A 19,484-nucleotide genomic window follows, 5' to 3' on the forward strand; every position below is an offset into this window, starting at 1 on the left:
CCAAATTTATTCCCCACCTATGTCATGTAAATTCAAAATAGTAACATCAGACAATTTTTGACTCTTTTTATGTGACAGTAGTGAAAATTAGCCATTGTCAAAATCAGTTGTGCTGTGGTTTCAGAACGATGGAGACAGAGAACAATTAGATTCAAAATATGATGCAGGCTCAGGATGATTTTTTTATTGGCAACTATCATGTTTTTCCCAAATGGCTTGATACAGTAAATAAAAAAAATTACCGAGGGAGTATGTCCCCTGAATATTGACTTAAATTGGGGCTGTTATTTGATTTTATGGTTGAACATCATAGTAAACCTTATAGGGGCCCACTTGCACACATTGCCTAATGGCAAATTCTGCCCCTGTGCCAATTTAAAGGATTATGTTAAAATGCCTTCTCACAAACATTTTAGACATTTCTCAGGTTCCCCGGGGACCTGTCAATGTTTAAATAGGATACCTGGAAAATGAACAAATCCTCAGGGAAAAAGCCCTTCCTGCGGTGAAAGTGGAGGACAGTGCAAAACCACATTACCCATAAAGCTCAGGTGCATATGTTTTCTTTCCTTCCCGGATGTAGCATCACATGAATTGACTGTCAACATGCAAGATGGCCACGCATCACAGGCAAAATGCTGCTGGGCGGAGAAAAGTACAGGTAAATTATCAGAGTTGCATTGCTGCTAAGTGTTTGGCAACGGCTGCACGAAGGTCTTCGGCTTAAAACGGTGATTCGCGAACACTTTACGGACACCGAAAACCGCCTGAAAAAGATAGCGTTGCTGTTACGAGTCATGACTCAAGCCGGCTAACCTAGCTAGCTTGGCTTACGTTAGTTGTTAGCGTCTCTTGCTAACACCAGCGTCGAAATGACTACATGCTATAGTAAACAATTCTCACACTAGTTCGTGTAAAATACGTAATAAAATAACAACCAAGCTCGTCGGTCAGAACCAACGGTTAATGTGCGGTCTTACTAGCATTTTTGTGCTGTTGCAGCGTTATCGGTAGCTACAGCTACACTGTATCTGGGCTCGGTCTAATTGCTGGGAATACGTACGTATCCCGGTGATTTTTGTCGTGCACCCTGCCATTATTCATTGTTATCAAATCAAAGAACGTGATAAATAATCAATTCGTCCATTACTAAAATGATTTTATGGCGAATTCATTTGTGATATATATGTCATTTAACTCGGCTACACGTTTCATTAGCTAGCTCTGCAAGTGCATGAAACTTAGCGTGTTGCGGCTTCGAAATGTGTACAAGGAAGTAGGTGTGATCACTCCCTTCCTTGTATTTCAGGTGTCCTATGTCATTAGAGATGAGGTGGAGAAGTATAATCGAAATGGGGTGAATGCGCTCCAGCTAGACCCTGCTCTGAACCGGCTCTTCACTGCTGGGAGGGACTCTATCATCCGGATATGGAGTGTCTACCAGCATAAGGTAAAACTTATCTTTCTCCCGAGCTATATTGAAATGAAAGATTCATGTTACGATTAGCCATCTGTGTTATCACGTGATCTTATTCTAACGTGGGATTGTCAAAAAATGTTCCTCTTCCATTGTAGCAGGACCCGTACATTGCCTCGATGGAGCATCATACAGACTGGGTTAATGACATAGTTCTCTGTTGCAATGGAAAAACATGTGAGTCTGATTACTTACAGCTGTACTTTATTTAATATTCAGGCTTTGTGCAGTTCAGTTTCCGGCATTGTATCTTACATTCTGCTGTTCTCATGAATTTCTTCCATTTTCAGTGATATCTGCCTCATCGGATACGACAGTGAAAGTATGGAACGCACACAAAGGGTTCTGTATGTCGACGTTACGAACACACAAGGACTACGTGAAAGCTCTGGCCTACGCTAAGGACAAGGAGCTGGTGGCATCGGCAGGTCTGGACCGGCAGATCTTTCTTTGGGACGTGAACACACTAACGGCACTCACTGCTTCCAACAACACTGTTACCAGTAAGTAGTGTTTGTTTCTGTGAGACAGCTGTGCCCATTTCTGACCCACATACCGTACTTGTAATTGTTGTGCATTTGATATGAACTAGTTTTCTGTAATAGCTTATATTTTTTCAGTGGAAGAAATTCTATACCTGTGGACTTATTTTGTTTTGTCTGCAACAGCCTCTTCACTGAGTGGGAACAAGGACTCTATCTACAGTCTGGCTATGAACCAGATGGGCACAGTCATTGTATCTGGATCCACAGAAAAGGTCTGGATTCCCGTCAGTGATTTACACATTGATGGTGCAATTAAACCTGATTAATGCAACACTCAGATTATTTCACATGTCATGTTAACGTCTCAACCAATGTTGTTTTATCCAGTTTTAGTTTGCTGAAGGCAAAAACTCACAGATCAGAAGTAAATTACTCTTGAACCACTGTTGCGTGTTAACATCTTAGTTTGATTCAAACATCTTTAGGGGTTGTATGTGTGCATCAGAAAGGGTACAGGTCACTGCTAGTGGAAAACAGTTTGGGTGTCACGGAGCTCTTTGAAATTCATCGGCATAAAAAACTGACGTATGTAACAAAGTGTGTCCACGATGTTGGAAAGTTGTTTCCTGTTGGCTACCACACATCATTAATGGTGTTATTTAAAAAATGATGCAAACTGTGGCACAGGAAATGAAACTTTACTTTGTGTATTTGACAGTGATCATGTGCCCGTCCTCTCCTTCTCTTTCTTCCTACGCTTTCTTTCTTTTCTTCTCTTCAGGTTCTGAGAGTGTGGGATCCTCGAACATGTGCTAAACTGATGAAGCTGAAAGGTCACACAGACAACGTCAAGTCGTTGCTGTTGAATCGCGACGGCACTCAGGTGACTCAAGATGTTTGACATTAACAGTAGTTGGCGGCCGTTTAACAGAACTTTCTGGATTTTAATCTGTGTCTTTCTGCCCCCCCCCCCCCACAGTGCCTGTCGGGCAGTTCAGACGGGACTATTCGCCTGTGGTCGCTCGGACAGCAGAGGTGTATTGCCACCTACCGGGTGCATGATGAAGGTGTGTGGGCCCTGCAGGTCAATGAGGCCTTCACACATGTCTACTCTGGGGGCAGGGACAAAAAGATCTACTGCACTGACCTGCGTAACCCAGACATCCGTGTGCTCATCTGTGAGGAAAAGGCCCCGGTGCTCAAAGTAAGAAATTACTTCTGGGATTTTTCATAACTTTTAATTTAAAATGTTTACTCACAAGCAGTACAGGTTTGTATGCTTGACACTGCCTTCAGCTGGTGTCTGTAGAGTACATGTAAATACTGAGTCATGTTTGTGTTTAATCCTTTATTCATTTTACCTGAGTTTTGAGTTTCTATTTCACGCATAGTGCGATACATGTTACTTGCTCTCGGCCTTAACTTGGAAAAAAACCCTCAATGGCTTGTCAGTGTGCAGACATTAATGTCACATGCATGAGTTGTTTGTGTTTGTTTTTTCTTTGAAGCTTGTCTTATCTCTGCTTTGGGGATAATGACAGCACTGATTTTAATGAAATCAAAATAATAACCCTGTTATTGTCCTCGGTCATTCTTGTGCTCGAAGTTTCCATTTGGAGTCATTCAACCCTTTTTGCCGTCTTTCTCTTTTGCTCAGATGGAACTGGACAGATCTGCTGACCCACCTCCAGCAATCTGGGTCTCCACCACCAAGTCATCCGTTAATAAATGGGTAAGCATGCGTGACACCTCTGAGATCACTGGGCGACTGTCACCGTAATGACTGAAATTCAGTGCAGATACAGACTTGTGCATGTGGCAACGCCTGATCCTCTTTGGTTGAATCCCTCCTCTAATGTCTGTAGAAATTTAAAAACAGGCTTTGTGATGTAGTGGTTGATACAAGATAATACTAAAGATAATTGCATTACATTAATCACAGCTGTTGCTGCAAGGAGAAGTGAGGAAGTGATTATTAAAATCCAGGACAATCTCTAATGATTATATCGTGTATATTTTGTGCAGTCTCTAAAGGGAATGCACAACTTCAGATCATCAGGGGAGTACGACAACGACTGCACCACCCCTCTGACACCACTGTGTACTCAGCCAGAGCAAGTCATCAAAGGTAAACTTGTGCTTTGTTTTTACAGCGCTCTCCAAGTCATTCATTCTGGTGTCTCTTTTTTTCAATAAAGCTCTCTGTTGTGTTTGCAGGAGGTGCCAGTATTATCCAGTGCCACATTCTGAATGACAAGAGACACATACTCACCAAAGATACCAACAACAACGTGGCTTTCTGGGATGTCCTAAAGGTAAATCTATCCCATAGTTAAGTTGTTATTTCAGAGTGTGTCTGTTGAATTATGTTTGAACAAATCACAGGCTGCTCGGACTTGGACGGTTGTGGTTAATTACCCTAATGAGCCTTGTGTAAACACTCCTGATGATATCTGTGGTTTTAATTATTTTTTTACCTTTAGGCTTGCAAGGGTGAAGACTTGGGGAAAGTGGAGTTTGATGAAGAGATCAAAAAGCGCTTCAAGATGGTCTATGTGCCAAATTGGTTCTCTGTTGATCTGAAAACTGGGGTGAGTACCAAACCCGGTAATACCAGAAGTTTTAATCCGTCTAGCAGTTGTGACTTTTTCTCAGAACCCCTCTCCAAGCCTGGTTTAGTCGTCTTATAGTTGTGTTATACTTCTCCTTTTGTTTGGTGAATAGATGCTCACTATCACACTGGATGAGAGCGACTGCTTCGCCGCCTGGGTGTCCGCAAAGGACGCAGGGTTTTCGAGCTCTGATGGATCCGACCCAAAGTGTAAGATATCTCACCTATTCATATTTTATATACAATTACATATTAAATAATGCAGAGCTGAGTCTGTAACTTAATATTGCATGACTTTGACCTTTGGTCTTTGCAGTGAACCTGGGCGGATTGCTGCTGCAGGCTCTGCTGGAGTTCTGGCCCAGAACTCGCATCAACCCCATGGATGAGGAAGAGAACGAGGTGAACCACGGTAAGGAGACCGTCTGATCGCTGGTTGTCCGAGGCGTCTTTCAGCCTTTCTTACAGCAGGATTGCGTTCTTGTGTCCACAGTGAACGGAGAGCAGGAGAACAGGGTCCAGAAGGGAAATGGATATTTCCAGGTGCCACCACACACGCCAGTCATCTTTGGGGAAGCAGGAGGCAGAACTCTATTTAGGTATTTATTTCTCTAGCAAATTAAATTGATGCAAATTGAGAGCTCTGCCATGGGCTTTGTTATGTAATCTTGTCTCATCACTCTTTATTTGTTCTATTGATTTGTCATGTCATATACAAATGTTGATGGTTGACTTACTGCAGCTCCTAATTGCGTTTGATGTCTTGTGTTATGCGCTTCAGGTTGCTATGTAGAGATTCAGGCGGAGAGACTGAATCCATGCTGCTGAATGAGACGGTTCCACAGTGGGTTATTGATATAACTGTAGATGTGAGTATGATGGTCTGTCTTCTTACAGAAACTGTCTTCAGAGTAACGGAGCAGGTGTTTTGTGTGGGGCGGTTCTCTGTGTTATGTAGAAACATGCAAGAAGAATTGTGAGTTTAGTTTTGAGATTTAGAAAGTGACTGTGTCTTCAGTTCAGATAGTTCAGCTTTATGTCTTGAGGGAAACACATAATGGTGTTGAGTAGTTTACTAGTTTCAAGATTGAGAATCTGAAATGTAGACGTGAAGGGCAGCTGTTTTCACAGTTTTCTCCTGTTTTCTATGACCCTTCATGTATTCCTGCCATGTTTTAATAACCATACTGTGTTATCCTTCTTCTTCTTTTGCAGAAAAATATGCCCAAGTTCAACAAAATCCCATTCTACCTCCAGCCCCATTCCTCCTCTGGTGCAAAAACTCTAAAGAAGTGAGTTTTTTTCCTAAATTTTTCTTGTGGGATTTGTTAAAATAAAACAAAAAACATGTATTTCCCTTGTTAATATGTAAAACACTGAGCAGAAAGTCAGCTCATCTACACAGACATGGATGCTGCAGGTCTTCAGTGAGTTACAGCCCCCCTGCTGAGAGCTGATTTTTTGTTTTACCTGCTGTGCGTTCTGCAGGGACCGTCTCTCAGCCAGTGACATGCTCCAGGTGAGGAAGGTGATGGAGCACGTTTACGAGAAGATCATCAACCTGGACAACGAGTCGCAGACCACCAGCTCCACGGCCAACGATAAACCCGGGGAGCAGGAGAAGGAGGAGGACATGGCCATGCTAGCCGAGGAGAAGATTGAGCTAATGTGTCAAGACCAGGTGAGCGCAGTCTTTCCAATACATCTGGACACGAGTACACCCTCAACTATAGTTCGTTTTATTAACCTTTAATGTATTTTTTTTTTATCTCTGAACCAGGTTCTGGATCCCAACATGGACCTGCGAACAGTTAAACATTTTATCTGGAAGAGCGGAGGGGACTTGACGCTTCACTATAGGCAGAAGTCCACGTGAAAGTCATGATTTTTAAAACAAGAACTCTTTGTCATTTGCCAATCACCACCCACCTCTGACATGTAGTACCCTAAACCCCATTGTGTGGTCAAGAGTCGCAGTATCAATGAGAATCCAGTAAAAATTTGTGAGGACGTGGCTCGTGGTGTATCATAGGGAACTGACCAGTACAGGCCGGAGCAGTCAACAGACACCTGGGAGATAAATGGTCCATATTGTTTCTTTTTTTACAGTTTGAAGAATGGACTCCAACATTTTCTCCAGCACACACCGATTTTGTTTTTTTTTTTTTTTTTTTTCTACATCTTTGACTGCTATGTTTTTTTCTTTCCTCCTGACTGGCATTTTATTTTGAAGCGACCATGCTTGTGTCTGAGTGTGTGCGAGTGTGTATGTATATATATATACACATGGATGTAGTAGACTGTTCTAGTACATTCCAGAAACTGTCCTTGTTCTACAAACACTCGAACCCGTCTCAGCAGTTTAGGAGTACGGTTGGTCTCTGTGTAGCATCACAGTTCCTCAAAGCGATCCTAACCTGTTCTGTTGTCAACGTCGTCCATCTTAACCTGAACTTAACCTTGGCTTAGACGTCTAATCATTGAACTTCATTGACAGAAGCGCTTGTCCTTGTCTCCTTTGTTTAGCTGTGCTGTTCTCAATGGACTGAATGTTCTTTTCTTTTTTTTTTTTTGTAAATATATGTACAACATTTTTGATTGATTTATTATTGTTTTGGTTTTGCAGCAGTTTTATTTTGTTGTTGTACAGTTTACTTAAAAACCAACAGTTATTTTTCCAAATCCCTAGAGCACATTCGTGGTCATGAAGGTAATTTGACTTGGGTGTTTAAAAATTGCATTTGTTGTATTCACTACAACCCAGAGATTGCAGTTTACTCTGAAGAATGTCAGTAGTCGTCCAAGTCATTGGGGAAATTATATATAAGGTATATATCTTTAACAATAACTCGTGCTTACTTGCTCTGTGCTTGGCTCATGAGCAGTGACTTTGCTGACAGTGAGGGCTGTTCCTAATGTATATTTCGTTTAGATTCAATAGGACTTCAATGAAACATAAATATAACTTGAAGGGGAATCTCATCCAAGAGAATATATGAACATTCAACCACTGTGGGAAATTCACCAAAGTGAAATAAACACTAATACCCATTTTCTCTCTTAGTGTGTCACCAAGCAGAACAACGAATCCTTTCATAGTAAATGTTCTGGAGTTCATTTTTGCCATGAGGAGTGTGTGTAACGCTGCAGTGGGAACGCATCAAGCGAGCTGTAATTGGCCAAAAACAGATTGGGTACAGTAATCAGGCCATAACACTGCAATATCCCTGTTGTAATAATTTGTGAAATATGTATATTTTAGGCATTCAGAGAAATAAATTGGAATGGTTTAACACTGAGATTTATGGGAATTATAGATGGATGTTTCTTGAGTTGTAATGTGTGAAATAAGACAAAACAAGGGACAATTTTCTTTTTTTTTTTTCTTTTTTAAGTCAAGTGATACGATTGTTTAACCATCAAAGATTCACCCATTTCACATTCATCAAAAGACTCTGCACTCATTCCTAATAAAACATACGATTCATTGATAAAATATCTGCAAAAATACTTTTCATTATTTTACACACTAACACCTACGTTGACAGTGAAAAACATTAAGTAGCCCCCTAGAAAAACAAAACTATGAATCAGCAGTATTACTTTTACCAGACGTATTACATATATGAAAAGGCTTGTCATCTATTGGATTAACATTACAAATGCATTGCCCATAAGGTCACGAGCAGTTCTCGTCTACGGTTGCATAGATTACAAGGTGAAAATAATATAAAATGAAACATGGGGACATAATTCCAGTTTACCAGGGATTTAAATGGCTTTTAAATTGATCACAGGCTGGAATAAATTAAACTGACGACAGATGTGCTGTAAAAACATGTAGTGACTGATTTAACTTAATGCAAGTGGACAAATATTTCCCTCATCCCACAACAAAACATTTTAAAACCCAATAAATGTAAATGTCCCTCTTATACTTGAGCTTAAAAGCTCTTACTTGTGAAATCATGTGGATGATGCTTCTTCAACAGATAAAAAAAAAACTGCACCATCAGACTGTTACAATTCTAAAATGCCTTAGCTTTACAAACTTTGATAGTGTTACAGATGTTGAGGTGCAGCTGGTCTTTGCTGTAGTAAATGCATGACGTGTGTTTTTCCATATACTAAGTGTTTATCTTTGGAAGTATTCAAGTAGTCGTCACATTAGTGTACCAGAAATAAAGTCTCGTCACCCGTATAATCTTAATTTTGACCAAACAAGGAAAAAAATGTGTCGAAACATTTCATCCTTTTTGGCTGTAACTTAAAATTCTCACATATAAAACATGTAGGATATTCCTACAGTGCCTCAAAGTATTTTCTACTTATATGTTAATGCTGCAGCTGGTTTCTGTAGTGTAACTAAGACTATCAGCTTTTCCTTGGTCTGTCCTGTATTTCCTCTAAAGTGTTTAAAAATGTTTAAAAAACATTTAAAAAGTGATCGTCGAGCTAACTTTGCGTTTTTGTACTTTGTGTTCAGCCTGACACAAGCTTAATCCAGATGTGGTTCCTCTGGCTCCTCGTCATCGTGCTCATGGCTGCACTGCTGCACAGGAGCCACATCCAGAGGCTCTGCAGACTCCTCCTCTGACCCTGTTGGATCCTCGACAGCCTGAGCGGGAGAGTCGTCTGCCGTCGACTCGTCAGCAGCCGAGGCCCGGAGGAGATCGATAGGAGATGGGCAGCGAGGGTCTTCGGCCGGGACAGAGGGCTCAGCAGGAGGGTCAGGGGAGTCTACAGGGAGAGACGAATCACCCATAGGTGGACTTGGGCTCTCGCTAGACTCCATGAGAAAGCTTTGTAGGTCCGTGGACTCTGTGGGCAGATGATACGGTTCAGCTGGTGGGAAGCCTGAATCAGACAAAATGTCAGTGGAAGCGAGAGCAGAGGCGAGGTCCGTGGCCACCTGGGAGCTCAGCTCTTGTGACTCAGTCTGGTCATCAGCTGATGATGAGAGCAGTACACTGTCCTCCAGCTCCTCTGTACAACCAGAGATCAAATATAGTGGAGATTAACATAAAAAGTGGCTGATAAAACTGCATTAATACGCGATAAATTTCTCCTCCAACTTAATTCCTTTTCTCAAATCTATACATGGCACGAACTGCTGCTGTGTTAACTCACCAACACCAGAGATTTCACCGTCCTTCTCCTCGTGCATAGCCAGTGAAGTGTTGGTCATGTCGATGGACGACATGGACAGATCCAGCCTGTCCACCAGATCTGCAGCATCAGGGTTCATCACTGCCACTTCAGAGTCTGAGAAACCTGGAAAAACAAACACAAGACAGCTGCTGATAAGATTTTCATAGACACACAGGCAACACCGGTCAGACGACAGCGAGATATTGTCTTTAAACAACTGACCAGGGTCCATGACTCTCTGGATGGGTGGAGGTAGAGGAGCTTCCTGGAGGGTGACCTGCTCCAGGTCCAGTACAGCTTCAGTTTGGCTTGAAGGAGCCATTAGAGGCGCCTGGAAACAAACAGAGGTCAGCCGCTAAGAGTTTGATCTCATGGGACATTATCATAAAATCAATATGGCCGTTAAAAAAAACACAAACACAGATTAATGACTATTGTTGTCTTATCTCTGAATTCAATTAATTCCATTGAATCTGCAAAGAGTTGTATCAGCACTGAAACAAACAATGGAAATGAATTGGACAATTAGCCAAATAATAAATTAGTTGCTTGACAGTATTAATTGAAAACCGTTTTAGTAACTCATTTAATTTAGTGAAGTCATTTAGTCATCTAGAATTTCTTTTTAAAAATTGTTTTTTGGGCATTTTTTGCCTTTATTTCAATAGTGACAATGAGAGAGAGGAAATGACATGCAGCAAAGAGCCATCTGGGCCGCGCGGTCAGGACCAAGCCTTCATGGCACATCCTCTACACAGTGAGCCACCGGGCCGCCCCGATATCTATGTAGACTTTCTTTCATCAAAACGAACCACTCTCAAGATTTGGGACATTTTTTAGACTAAACAATTACTCAGTTTATTGACTAAATAATAAAAAATAGATAATTCAAATAAAAGTAATCATTAATTGCAGCACTAATTCAACATTTACCTCTGTGAATCCATGTGTTGGCAGTGTTGGAGAGGGTTTCTCCTCAGGAACAGGGGTGGGAGGCTTTGGAGTTGATATATTAGGATTTGCAGGGATTCGGTGCAGGTAGCCGTAACCAATGCCACAGCCCAAACTAGGAGGGGACATTTTATATTATTTCATATTATAATATCACTATTAAAGAGTGAACACATATAAAATCATGCAGTATAAATAACCCTTAACCACCTTAATGTAAATCAATGGCCAACTGATTTTGTTTACCTTTACAATGACTGATTTCTTTAAATAAACTGAAAACAGTAGGAGGCGAATTTACTGCACCCTTCTCTTTATTTAGCATCTAAACAATGGAAGTAGTGAATGTTATCTCAGTCAGTCAAAACACTCCTTAGTCAAAAAGATGAATTTATTCAAGGTGAATTTTTTGTCGCATACCTGCCCTCTCCTCCCCACGCTCCATTCGGTGTCACCACCACCTCCCTGCAGCCATCTGTTTGTGTGTTGTACACCAGCAGCTTCAGCGGCTTCCCTTCATGGACCTCGACCAGTGAGAAGAAGTCTTCCGACTGTAAATCAGAAACTCTGAATTAACTACAACTCGTCCCTGAAAGTAATTAGAACCTAACACAGTGATGCATGATATTAAAATGAGCCTTACATCTTGCAACACCTGATCTGCTCCAACAATGTAGTCATTGTGTGGCTGAAGTCCGGCCAGTGCAGCAGGTGAACTCGCCTCCACATCCTAGGGGAAAAGAAACCTCAGTTTTAGAGCAAACAAAATATGAAGCTACTGTATAATGAGTCCATGAGTGAGGAGGTTCAGGTCAGAGTCAGTTCAGTGGGTTTTCCTGGAGGAAGCAGCTCACCAGGACGTGCCAGACGTTCTCACTGGCTCCTTGGTAGCTGCAGAAGCGAACACTGGCACCCAGCAGGCCCTGTCCCCCCCACATGTTACTTGGCACCACCTCCAGCTCACGAACCCTTGTGCTTTTCGTGCTGTAAACCTCCATTTTCACTGCCCTCTCCATGTTGGCCTTCAGGAGCTCCTTCAGCAGCTCATTTTCCTCATTCTGGTGCACAATAATGACAGGGGTCAAAAGTCAAATTAGTCATTACACAGCAGGAGATAAGCTTCTGTTTTAAATGTTCCTGTATGTCTGTACACCTTTTATTCATGACCATCTTGCGCTCATTGACTAGCAGCTTCAGAGCTTATTATCTGATAATCAATAAACTTACAAGTCTTTTATTGTCCAAAGACAGAATGAAGTCAAAGAAGGGCTGCAGTCCGGCCTGTTCTGCAGGGGAATTTGGCTGCACCTGTCAAAACAGACACAAGCGTTTTCATATTTTTACATAAAAATTATTCAATTTAAATATTATTTGGGAAATGCATTTTCAAAATATTAAAATCAGTAAACCGGAAGTATATTTTTAGAGCCTCTTTAACTTAGTACACGACTACACTCTAAAAGCAACTAGGGATAATTTAAGGTATGAATATATTTTGTTAAACATTCAAATAATCATTTAGTTTCCCAGGGACCAAGAACTTCACATTGCTTGTTTTGACGGACCAGCGGTTAAAAACGTTCAATTTACAATATAAAACAGAGAAAAGCGGAAAATATTCCCATTTGAGAAACTAGAACCAAGAAATTTTAGGCAATTTCGCAGGATCGCTCCCGATGTATCGATCGATTTATCAGTTAGTCTACTAATCATTTCAGGACTACAGAAACGTCAATGTACAATGGTTCTATTTTTTCTTGATACATCGTGAAAAGGTTGAAATAAGGCAATTAATTAGAGGCCAGTAAATTTACTCTTCTGTAATTAATTCGCCACAGCCTTAACTACAGTCACTCATCTTGTATTTAACGTCTTTCATCAAAACAAAAACGGACTCTATCAACGGAATCGGGACTGAAGGAAGACTTTCTTTAAGACAAGTTAAACGGTATTCAAGTTTATTTCTTAAACCATAAAATAACCCAGTAGAATTTTCTGTTGCATAATGGTGTCCACTTGGAGTCACAGGTAAGCAGCAGCACCACCACGTCAGGTTTTACCGGTATGTCTCCGGCAGCTAGCTATCTGTTAGCGTACAGTAACGTCTCATGATAAGCTGCTGTACGAGCTGCTCCAAACTCAAAAAGGAAGCGGAATCATTTAAGATCTTACGCCGTGCACATGGTATCCATACGTCCCTCCTTCTGACACTTCTGAACTCTGCGATAGCCCCATTTCCTTCAGTAACTTTAAAATATGAATATTATAAGAAAATAAGAAGAGGGTGAGAATTATCACGGATGACACTTCGCGGCCATCTTGTTTGCAGTCAAAAATAATCGAACGCTGCTGCTATCGAGCATACGCGCGTGCTCGTATGCAGAGAGCGCGTACCAAGTATAAGCACATGTGGTGACCCATAATCATGATAAATATTTAATTTTTAGAACCTTTCTTCAATGAATTCCCTCATTCAAGTTGTTTATATTTGATGTTGAACATTATTTTGAGTCACTTAATTTTGTAACAACCAAGAAGTCCGTGTCAACAGTTGATATCTATTCTGAAATGTCAAGAAGTCTGTCACTTAAAATACGTATTTGTTGTAGTATTTGTTCCTAAAAAAAAAAAATTAGAAATAAAATACAACGAAATATGAAACAATGTCGTATTCTTGCAATAATTAACAATAATATCTTGAACTTTTTTTAAATTTCAATAATACGGCATCCATGAAAAGTTACACTTAGAAAATACACTATAATATGATAATTTTATGCCTTACCATACTAAGGCGTTTTATGCCTTACTATACGAGAGCGTTTTTATTCCTTACTATAGGCGTTTTTTTTCTACCTTTCAATACTAAGCTGTTTTTATGCCTTAATATACTAGGAATTTTTATGCCTTAATAAACTTTATGACGTTTTGATAACTTTTTATGCCTTACTACAATGTGACATTGTTATGCCTTAATATACTATGATGTTTTCATGACTTTTTATGCCTTAATAGACTATGTTGATTTTATGAATTTTGATGTCTATACAATGTCGTTTTCATGCCCTATTATATTATGACTTTTTTATGACTTTTTATGCCTTATGATACTATGTCATTTTTATGACTTTTTACACCTATGACTACTTATGCCTTACTATTGTGGTGGAAATCTGAAAATAAAGAGTTGACACAATGACCAAGTTGTCTGTGTATTTTAATAAGAACTTTGCAATCATTGTACTGTCACAACAGAGTGCAATTGCAGACAGATGTCCGACAAAGAAGGTACATGCACTTTATAAAGAAAGGAATGGAGGAGGCTCAGTCAGGATGTGTGTGTTTACGATTCTGACATCTGACATTTTTTGGCATTTTTATGCCTTACTATACTATGTCATTTTATTCCTTATCATATTATGATGTTTTTATGACTGTTTATGCCTTAAAACACTGTAATATTTTTTGACATTTTATGCCATACAATACTATGATGCTTTTTGACATTTTTATGCCATACTATACTATGACATTTTTTGGAATTTTTATGCCTTACTATACTATGTCGTTTTATTCCTTATCATACTATGATGTTTTTATGACTGTTTATGCCTTAAAACACTGTAATATTTTTTGACATTTTATGCCATACTATACTATGACATTTTTTTATAATTTCATGCCACAATAAACTTTAAAGTATTTGGGCTTTTTTATGCCTCACTCTACCATTTTGTTTTATTCCTTATCATATTATGATGTTTTTATGACTGTTTATGCCTTAAAACACTATGATGCTTTTTGACATTTTTATGCCATACTATACTATGACATTTTTTGGCATTTTTATGCCTTACTATACTATGTCGTTTTATTCCTTATCATACTATGATGTTTTTATGACTGTTTATGCCTTAATATACTATGATGTTTTTTTGACGTTTTATGCCTTACTATACTATGTCGTTTTATTCCTTATCATAGAGTAGAGTGAGGCATAAAAAAGCCCAAATACTTTAAAGTTTACTATAATATGATATTTTAATTAATTTTTATGCCTTATTATTCTATAACATTTTTTGGCATTTTTATGCCTTACTATACTATGTTGTTTTATTCCTTATCATACTATGATGTTTTTATGACTGTTTATGCCTTAAAATACTATGATGTTTTTTTGACGTTTTATGCCATACTATATTATGACGATTTTTCATAATTTTATGCCATACTATATTATGAAATTTTTTGGCATTTTTATGCCTTACTATACTATGTCGTTTTATTCCTTATCATACTATGATGTTTTTATGACTGTTTATGCCTTAATATACTATGATGTTTTTTTGACGTTTTATGCCTTACTATACTATGTCGTTTTATTCCTTATCATATTATGATGTTTTTATGACTGTTTATGCCTTAAAACACTATAATATTTTTTGACATTTTATGCCATACAATACTATGATGCTTTTTGACATTTTTATGCCATACTATACTATGACATTTTTTTGGCATTTTTATGCCTTACTATACTATGACATTTTTTTTATAATTTCATGCCACAATAAACTTTAAAGTATTTGGGCTTTTTTATGCCTCACTCTACCATTTTGTTTTATTCCTTATCATAATATGATGTTTTTATGCCCGTTTATGCCTTAAAATACTATGATGTTCATTTAACATTTTATGCCATACTATACTATGACATTTTTTTATAATTTCATGCCACAATAAACTTTAAGGTTTTTTGGCATTTTTATGCCTTACTATACTATGTCGTTTTATTCCTTATCATACTATGATGTTTTTATGACTTTTTGTGCCTCATTATACTATGTCCTTTTTTTGACTTTTCATGCCTTAATATACTATGTCGTTTTTATGCGCTTTATGCAATACTATACTATGACATTTTTATGCCTTATTATACTATGACGTTTTTATGACTTTTCATGCCTTAATATACTATGACGTTTTTATGCGTTTTATGCCTTACTATACTATGACGTTTTTATGATTTACTATAATGTTGTTTTTATGCCATACTATACTATGACGTTTTTTATGCCTTATTATACTATGTCCTTTTTATGACTTTTCATGCCTTAATATACTATGACGTTTTTATGCGTTTTATGCCTTACTATACTATGACATTTTTATGCCTTACTATACTATGACATTTTTATGCCTTACTATACTATGACGTTTTTATCACTTTTTATGCCATACTATAATATGATATTTTAATTAATTTGTATGCCTTATTATTCTATAACGTTTTCTATGACTTTTTATGCCATACTATACTATGATGTTTTTATGAATTTTTATGCATTAATATACTATGACGTTTTTATGCCATACTATACTATGACGTTTTTATCACTTTTTATGCCTTACTATACTATGTCATTTTTATGAATTTTTATGCCTTACTATACTATGACGTTTTTATGACTTTTTATGTCTTACTATACTATGTCATTTTTATGACTTTTTATGCCTTATTATACTTTGACTTTTTTCTGACTTTTTATGCCATACTATACTATGATGTTTTTATGAATTTTTATGCCTTACTATACTATGACGTTTTTATGATTTACTATAGTGTTGTTTTTATGCCATACTATACTATGACGTTTTTATAACTTTTTATGCCTTATTATACTATGACTTTTTTATGACTTTTCATGCCTTAATATAGTATGACGTTTTTATGACTTTTCATGCCTTACTATACTATGACGTTTTTATCACTTTTTATGCCTTACTATAATATGTTGTTTTTATGAATTTTTATGCCTTACTATACTATGACGTTTTTATGACTTTTTTTGCCATACTATAATATGATGTTTTTTTGACGTTTTATGCCATACTATACTATGACTTTTTTTTTTAATTTCATGCCACAATAAACTTTAAAGTATTTGGGCTTTTTTATGCCTTACTCTACCATTTTGTTTTATTCCTTATCATAATATGATGTTTTTATGCCCGTTTATGCCTTAAAATACTATGATGTTTTTTTGACGTTTTATGCCTTAAAATACTATGATGTTTTTTTGACGTTTTATGCCATACTATACTATGATATTTTTTGTATAATTTCGTGCCACAATAAACTTTAAGGTTTTTTGGCATTTTTATGCCTTACTCTACTATTTTGTTTTATTCCTTATCATAATATGATGTATTTATGACTGTTTATGCCTTAAAACACTATAATATTTTTTGACGTTTTATGCCATACTATACTATGACAATTTTTCATAATTTTATGCCATACTATACTATGACATTTTTTGGCATTTTTATGCCTTACTATACTATGTCGTTTTATTCCTTATCATACTATGATGTTTTTATGACTGTTTATGCCTTAAAATACTATGATGTTTTTTTGACGTTTTATGCCATACTATACTATGACGATTTTTCATAATTTTATGCCATACTATATTATGAAATTTTTTGGCATTTTTATGCCTTACTCTACTATTTTGTTTTATTCCTTATCATAATATGATGTATTTATGACTGTTTATGCCTTAAAACACTATAATATTTTTTGACGTTTTATGCCATACTATACTATGACAATTTTTCATAATTTTATGCCATACTATACTATGACATTTTTTGGCATTTTTATGCCTTACTATACTATGTCGTTTTATTCCTTATCATACTATGATGTTTTTATGACTGTTTATGCCTTAAAATACTATGATGTTTTTTTGACGTTTTATGCCATACTATACTATGATGATTTTTCATAATTTTATGCCATACTATATTATGAAATTTTTTGGCATTTTTATGCCTTACTCTACTATTTTGTTTTATTCCTTATCATAATATGATGTATTTATGACTGTTTATGCCTTAAAACACTATAATATTTTTTGACGTTTTATGCCATACTATACTATGACAATTTTTCATAATTTTATGCCATACTATACTATGACATTTTTTGGCATTTTTATGCCTTACTATACTATGTCGTTTTATTCCTTATCATACTATGATGTTTTTATGACTGTTTATGCCTTAAAATACTATGATGTTTTTTTGACGTTTTATGCCATACTATACTATGACGATTTTTCATAATTTTATGCCATACTATATTATGAAATTTTTTGGCATTTTTATGCCTTACTCTACTATTTTGTTTTATTCCTTATCATAATATGATGTATTTATGACTGTTTATGCCTTAAAACACTATAATATTTTTTGACGTTTTATGCCATACTATACTATGACATTTTTTTATAATTTCATGCCACAATAAACTTTAAGGTTTTTTGGCATTTTTATGCCTTACTATACTATGTCGTTTTATTCCTTATCATACTATGATGTTTTTATGACTTTTTGTGCCTTATTATACTATGTCCTTTTTTTGACTTTTCATGCCTTAATATACTATGTCGTTTTTATGCGCTTTATGCCATACTATACTATGACGTTTTTATGATTTACTATAATGTTGTTTTTATGCCATACTATACTATGACGTTTTTTATGCCTCATTATACTATGTCCTTTTTATGACTTTTCATGCCTTAATATACTATGACGTTTTTATGACTTTTCATGCCTTACTATACTATGTCGTTTTTATGCGCTTTATGCCTTACTATACTATGACGTTTTTATCACTTTTTATGCCTTACTATAATATGTTGTTTTTATGAATTTTTATGCCTTACTATACTATGACGTTTTTATGACTTTTTTTGCCATACTATAATATGATGTTTTTTTGACGTTTTATGCCATACTATACTATGACATTTTTTTTATAATTTCATGCCACAATAAACTTTAAAGTATTTGGGCTTTTTTATGCCTTACTCTACCATTTTGTTTTATTCCTTATCATAATATTATGTTTTTATGCCCGTTTATGCCTTAAAATACTATGATGTTTTTTTGACGTTTTATGCCATACTATACTATGACGATTTTTCATAATTTTATGCCATACTATAGTATGACATTTTTTGGCATTTTTATGCCTTACTATACTATGTCGTTTTATTCCTTATCATACTATGATGTTTTTATGACTGTTTATGCCTTAAAATACTATGATGTTTTTTTGACGTTTTATGCCATACTATACTATGACATTTTTTTTATAATTTCATGCCACAATAAACTTTAAAGTATTTGGGCTTTTTTATGCCTCACTCTACCATTTTGTTTTATTCCTTATCATAATATGATGTTTTTATGCCCGTTTATGCCTTAAAATACTATGATGTTTTTTTGACGTTTTATGCCATACTATACTATGACGATTTTTCATAATTTTATGCCATTCTATATTATGAAATTTTTTGGCATTTTTATGCCTTACTATACTATGTCGTTTTATTCCTTATCATACTATGATGTTTTTATGACTGTTTATGCCTTAAAATACTATGATGTTCATTTAACGTTTTATGCCATACTATACTATGACATTTTTTGTATAATTTCGTGCCACAATAAACTTTAAGGTTTTTTGGCATTTTTATGCCTTACTCTACTATTTTGTTTTATTCCTTATCATAATATGATGTATTTATGACTGTTTATGCCTTAAAACACTATAATATTTTTTGACGTTTTATGCCATACTATACTATGACAATTTTTCATAATTTTATGCCATACTATACTATGACATTTTTTGGCATTTTTATGCCTTACTATACTATGACGTTTTTATCACTTTTTATGCCTTACTATAATATGTTGTTTTTATGAATTTTTATGCCTTACTATACTA

General features: G+C 36.4%; 2 protein-coding genes across 3 annotated transcripts; one reads left to right on the plus strand and one right to left on the minus strand.

Annotated features, from left to right (window-relative positions):
* The first annotated feature begins 523 nt into the window (after positions 1-523).
* LOC130178987 (WD repeat-containing protein 48) lies at positions 524-7,874 on the plus strand. Of its 2 annotated transcripts, none has more exons than XM_056391668.1 (18): positions 524-661; positions 1,310-1,450; positions 1,576-1,654; positions 1,768-1,980; positions 2,146-2,234; positions 2,744-2,845; positions 2,942-3,166; positions 3,620-3,694; positions 3,988-4,090; positions 4,180-4,277; positions 4,446-4,553; positions 4,687-4,783; positions 4,890-4,985; positions 5,067-5,172; positions 5,355-5,442; positions 5,789-5,865; positions 6,062-6,254; positions 6,354-7,874. In XM_056391668.1, the coding sequence occupies exons 1-18, from the start codon at positions 614-616 to the stop codon at positions 6,447-6,449; spliced, it is 2,034 nt and encodes a 677-aa protein (XP_056247643.1). In that variant the 5' UTR covers positions 524-613; the 3' UTR covers positions 6,450-7,874. The 2 variants fall into 2 exon arrangements, with proteins under 2 accessions (XP_056247643.1, XP_056247645.1); XM_056391670.1 differs by having other exon boundaries at positions 1,579-1,654.
* Positions 7,875-7,941: 67 nt separating this feature from the next.
* gorasp1a (golgi reassembly stacking protein 1a) lies at positions 7,942-13,009 on the minus strand. Its single transcript, XM_056391671.1, has 9 exons — positions 12,848-13,009; positions 11,903-11,983; positions 11,530-11,733; positions 11,319-11,405; positions 11,096-11,226; positions 10,658-10,790; positions 9,947-10,055; positions 9,704-9,847; positions 7,942-9,559 (listed from the first exon to the last, which is right to left on the minus strand). The coding sequence occupies exons 1-9, from the start codon at positions 12,908-12,910 to the stop codon at positions 9,072-9,074; spliced, it is 1,440 nt and encodes a 479-aa protein (XP_056247646.1). The 5' UTR covers positions 12,911-13,009; the 3' UTR covers positions 7,942-9,071.
* Between the last annotated feature and the right edge of the window lie 6,475 nt (positions 13,010-19,484).

The sequence above is a fragment of the Seriola aureovittata genome, chromosome 12 (genome assembly GCF_021018895.1).
Source record: "Seriola aureovittata isolate HTS-2021-v1 ecotype China chromosome 12, ASM2101889v1, whole genome shotgun sequence".
Taxonomy (NCBI): Eukaryota; Metazoa; Chordata; class Actinopteri; order Carangiformes; family Carangidae; genus Seriola; species Seriola aureovittata.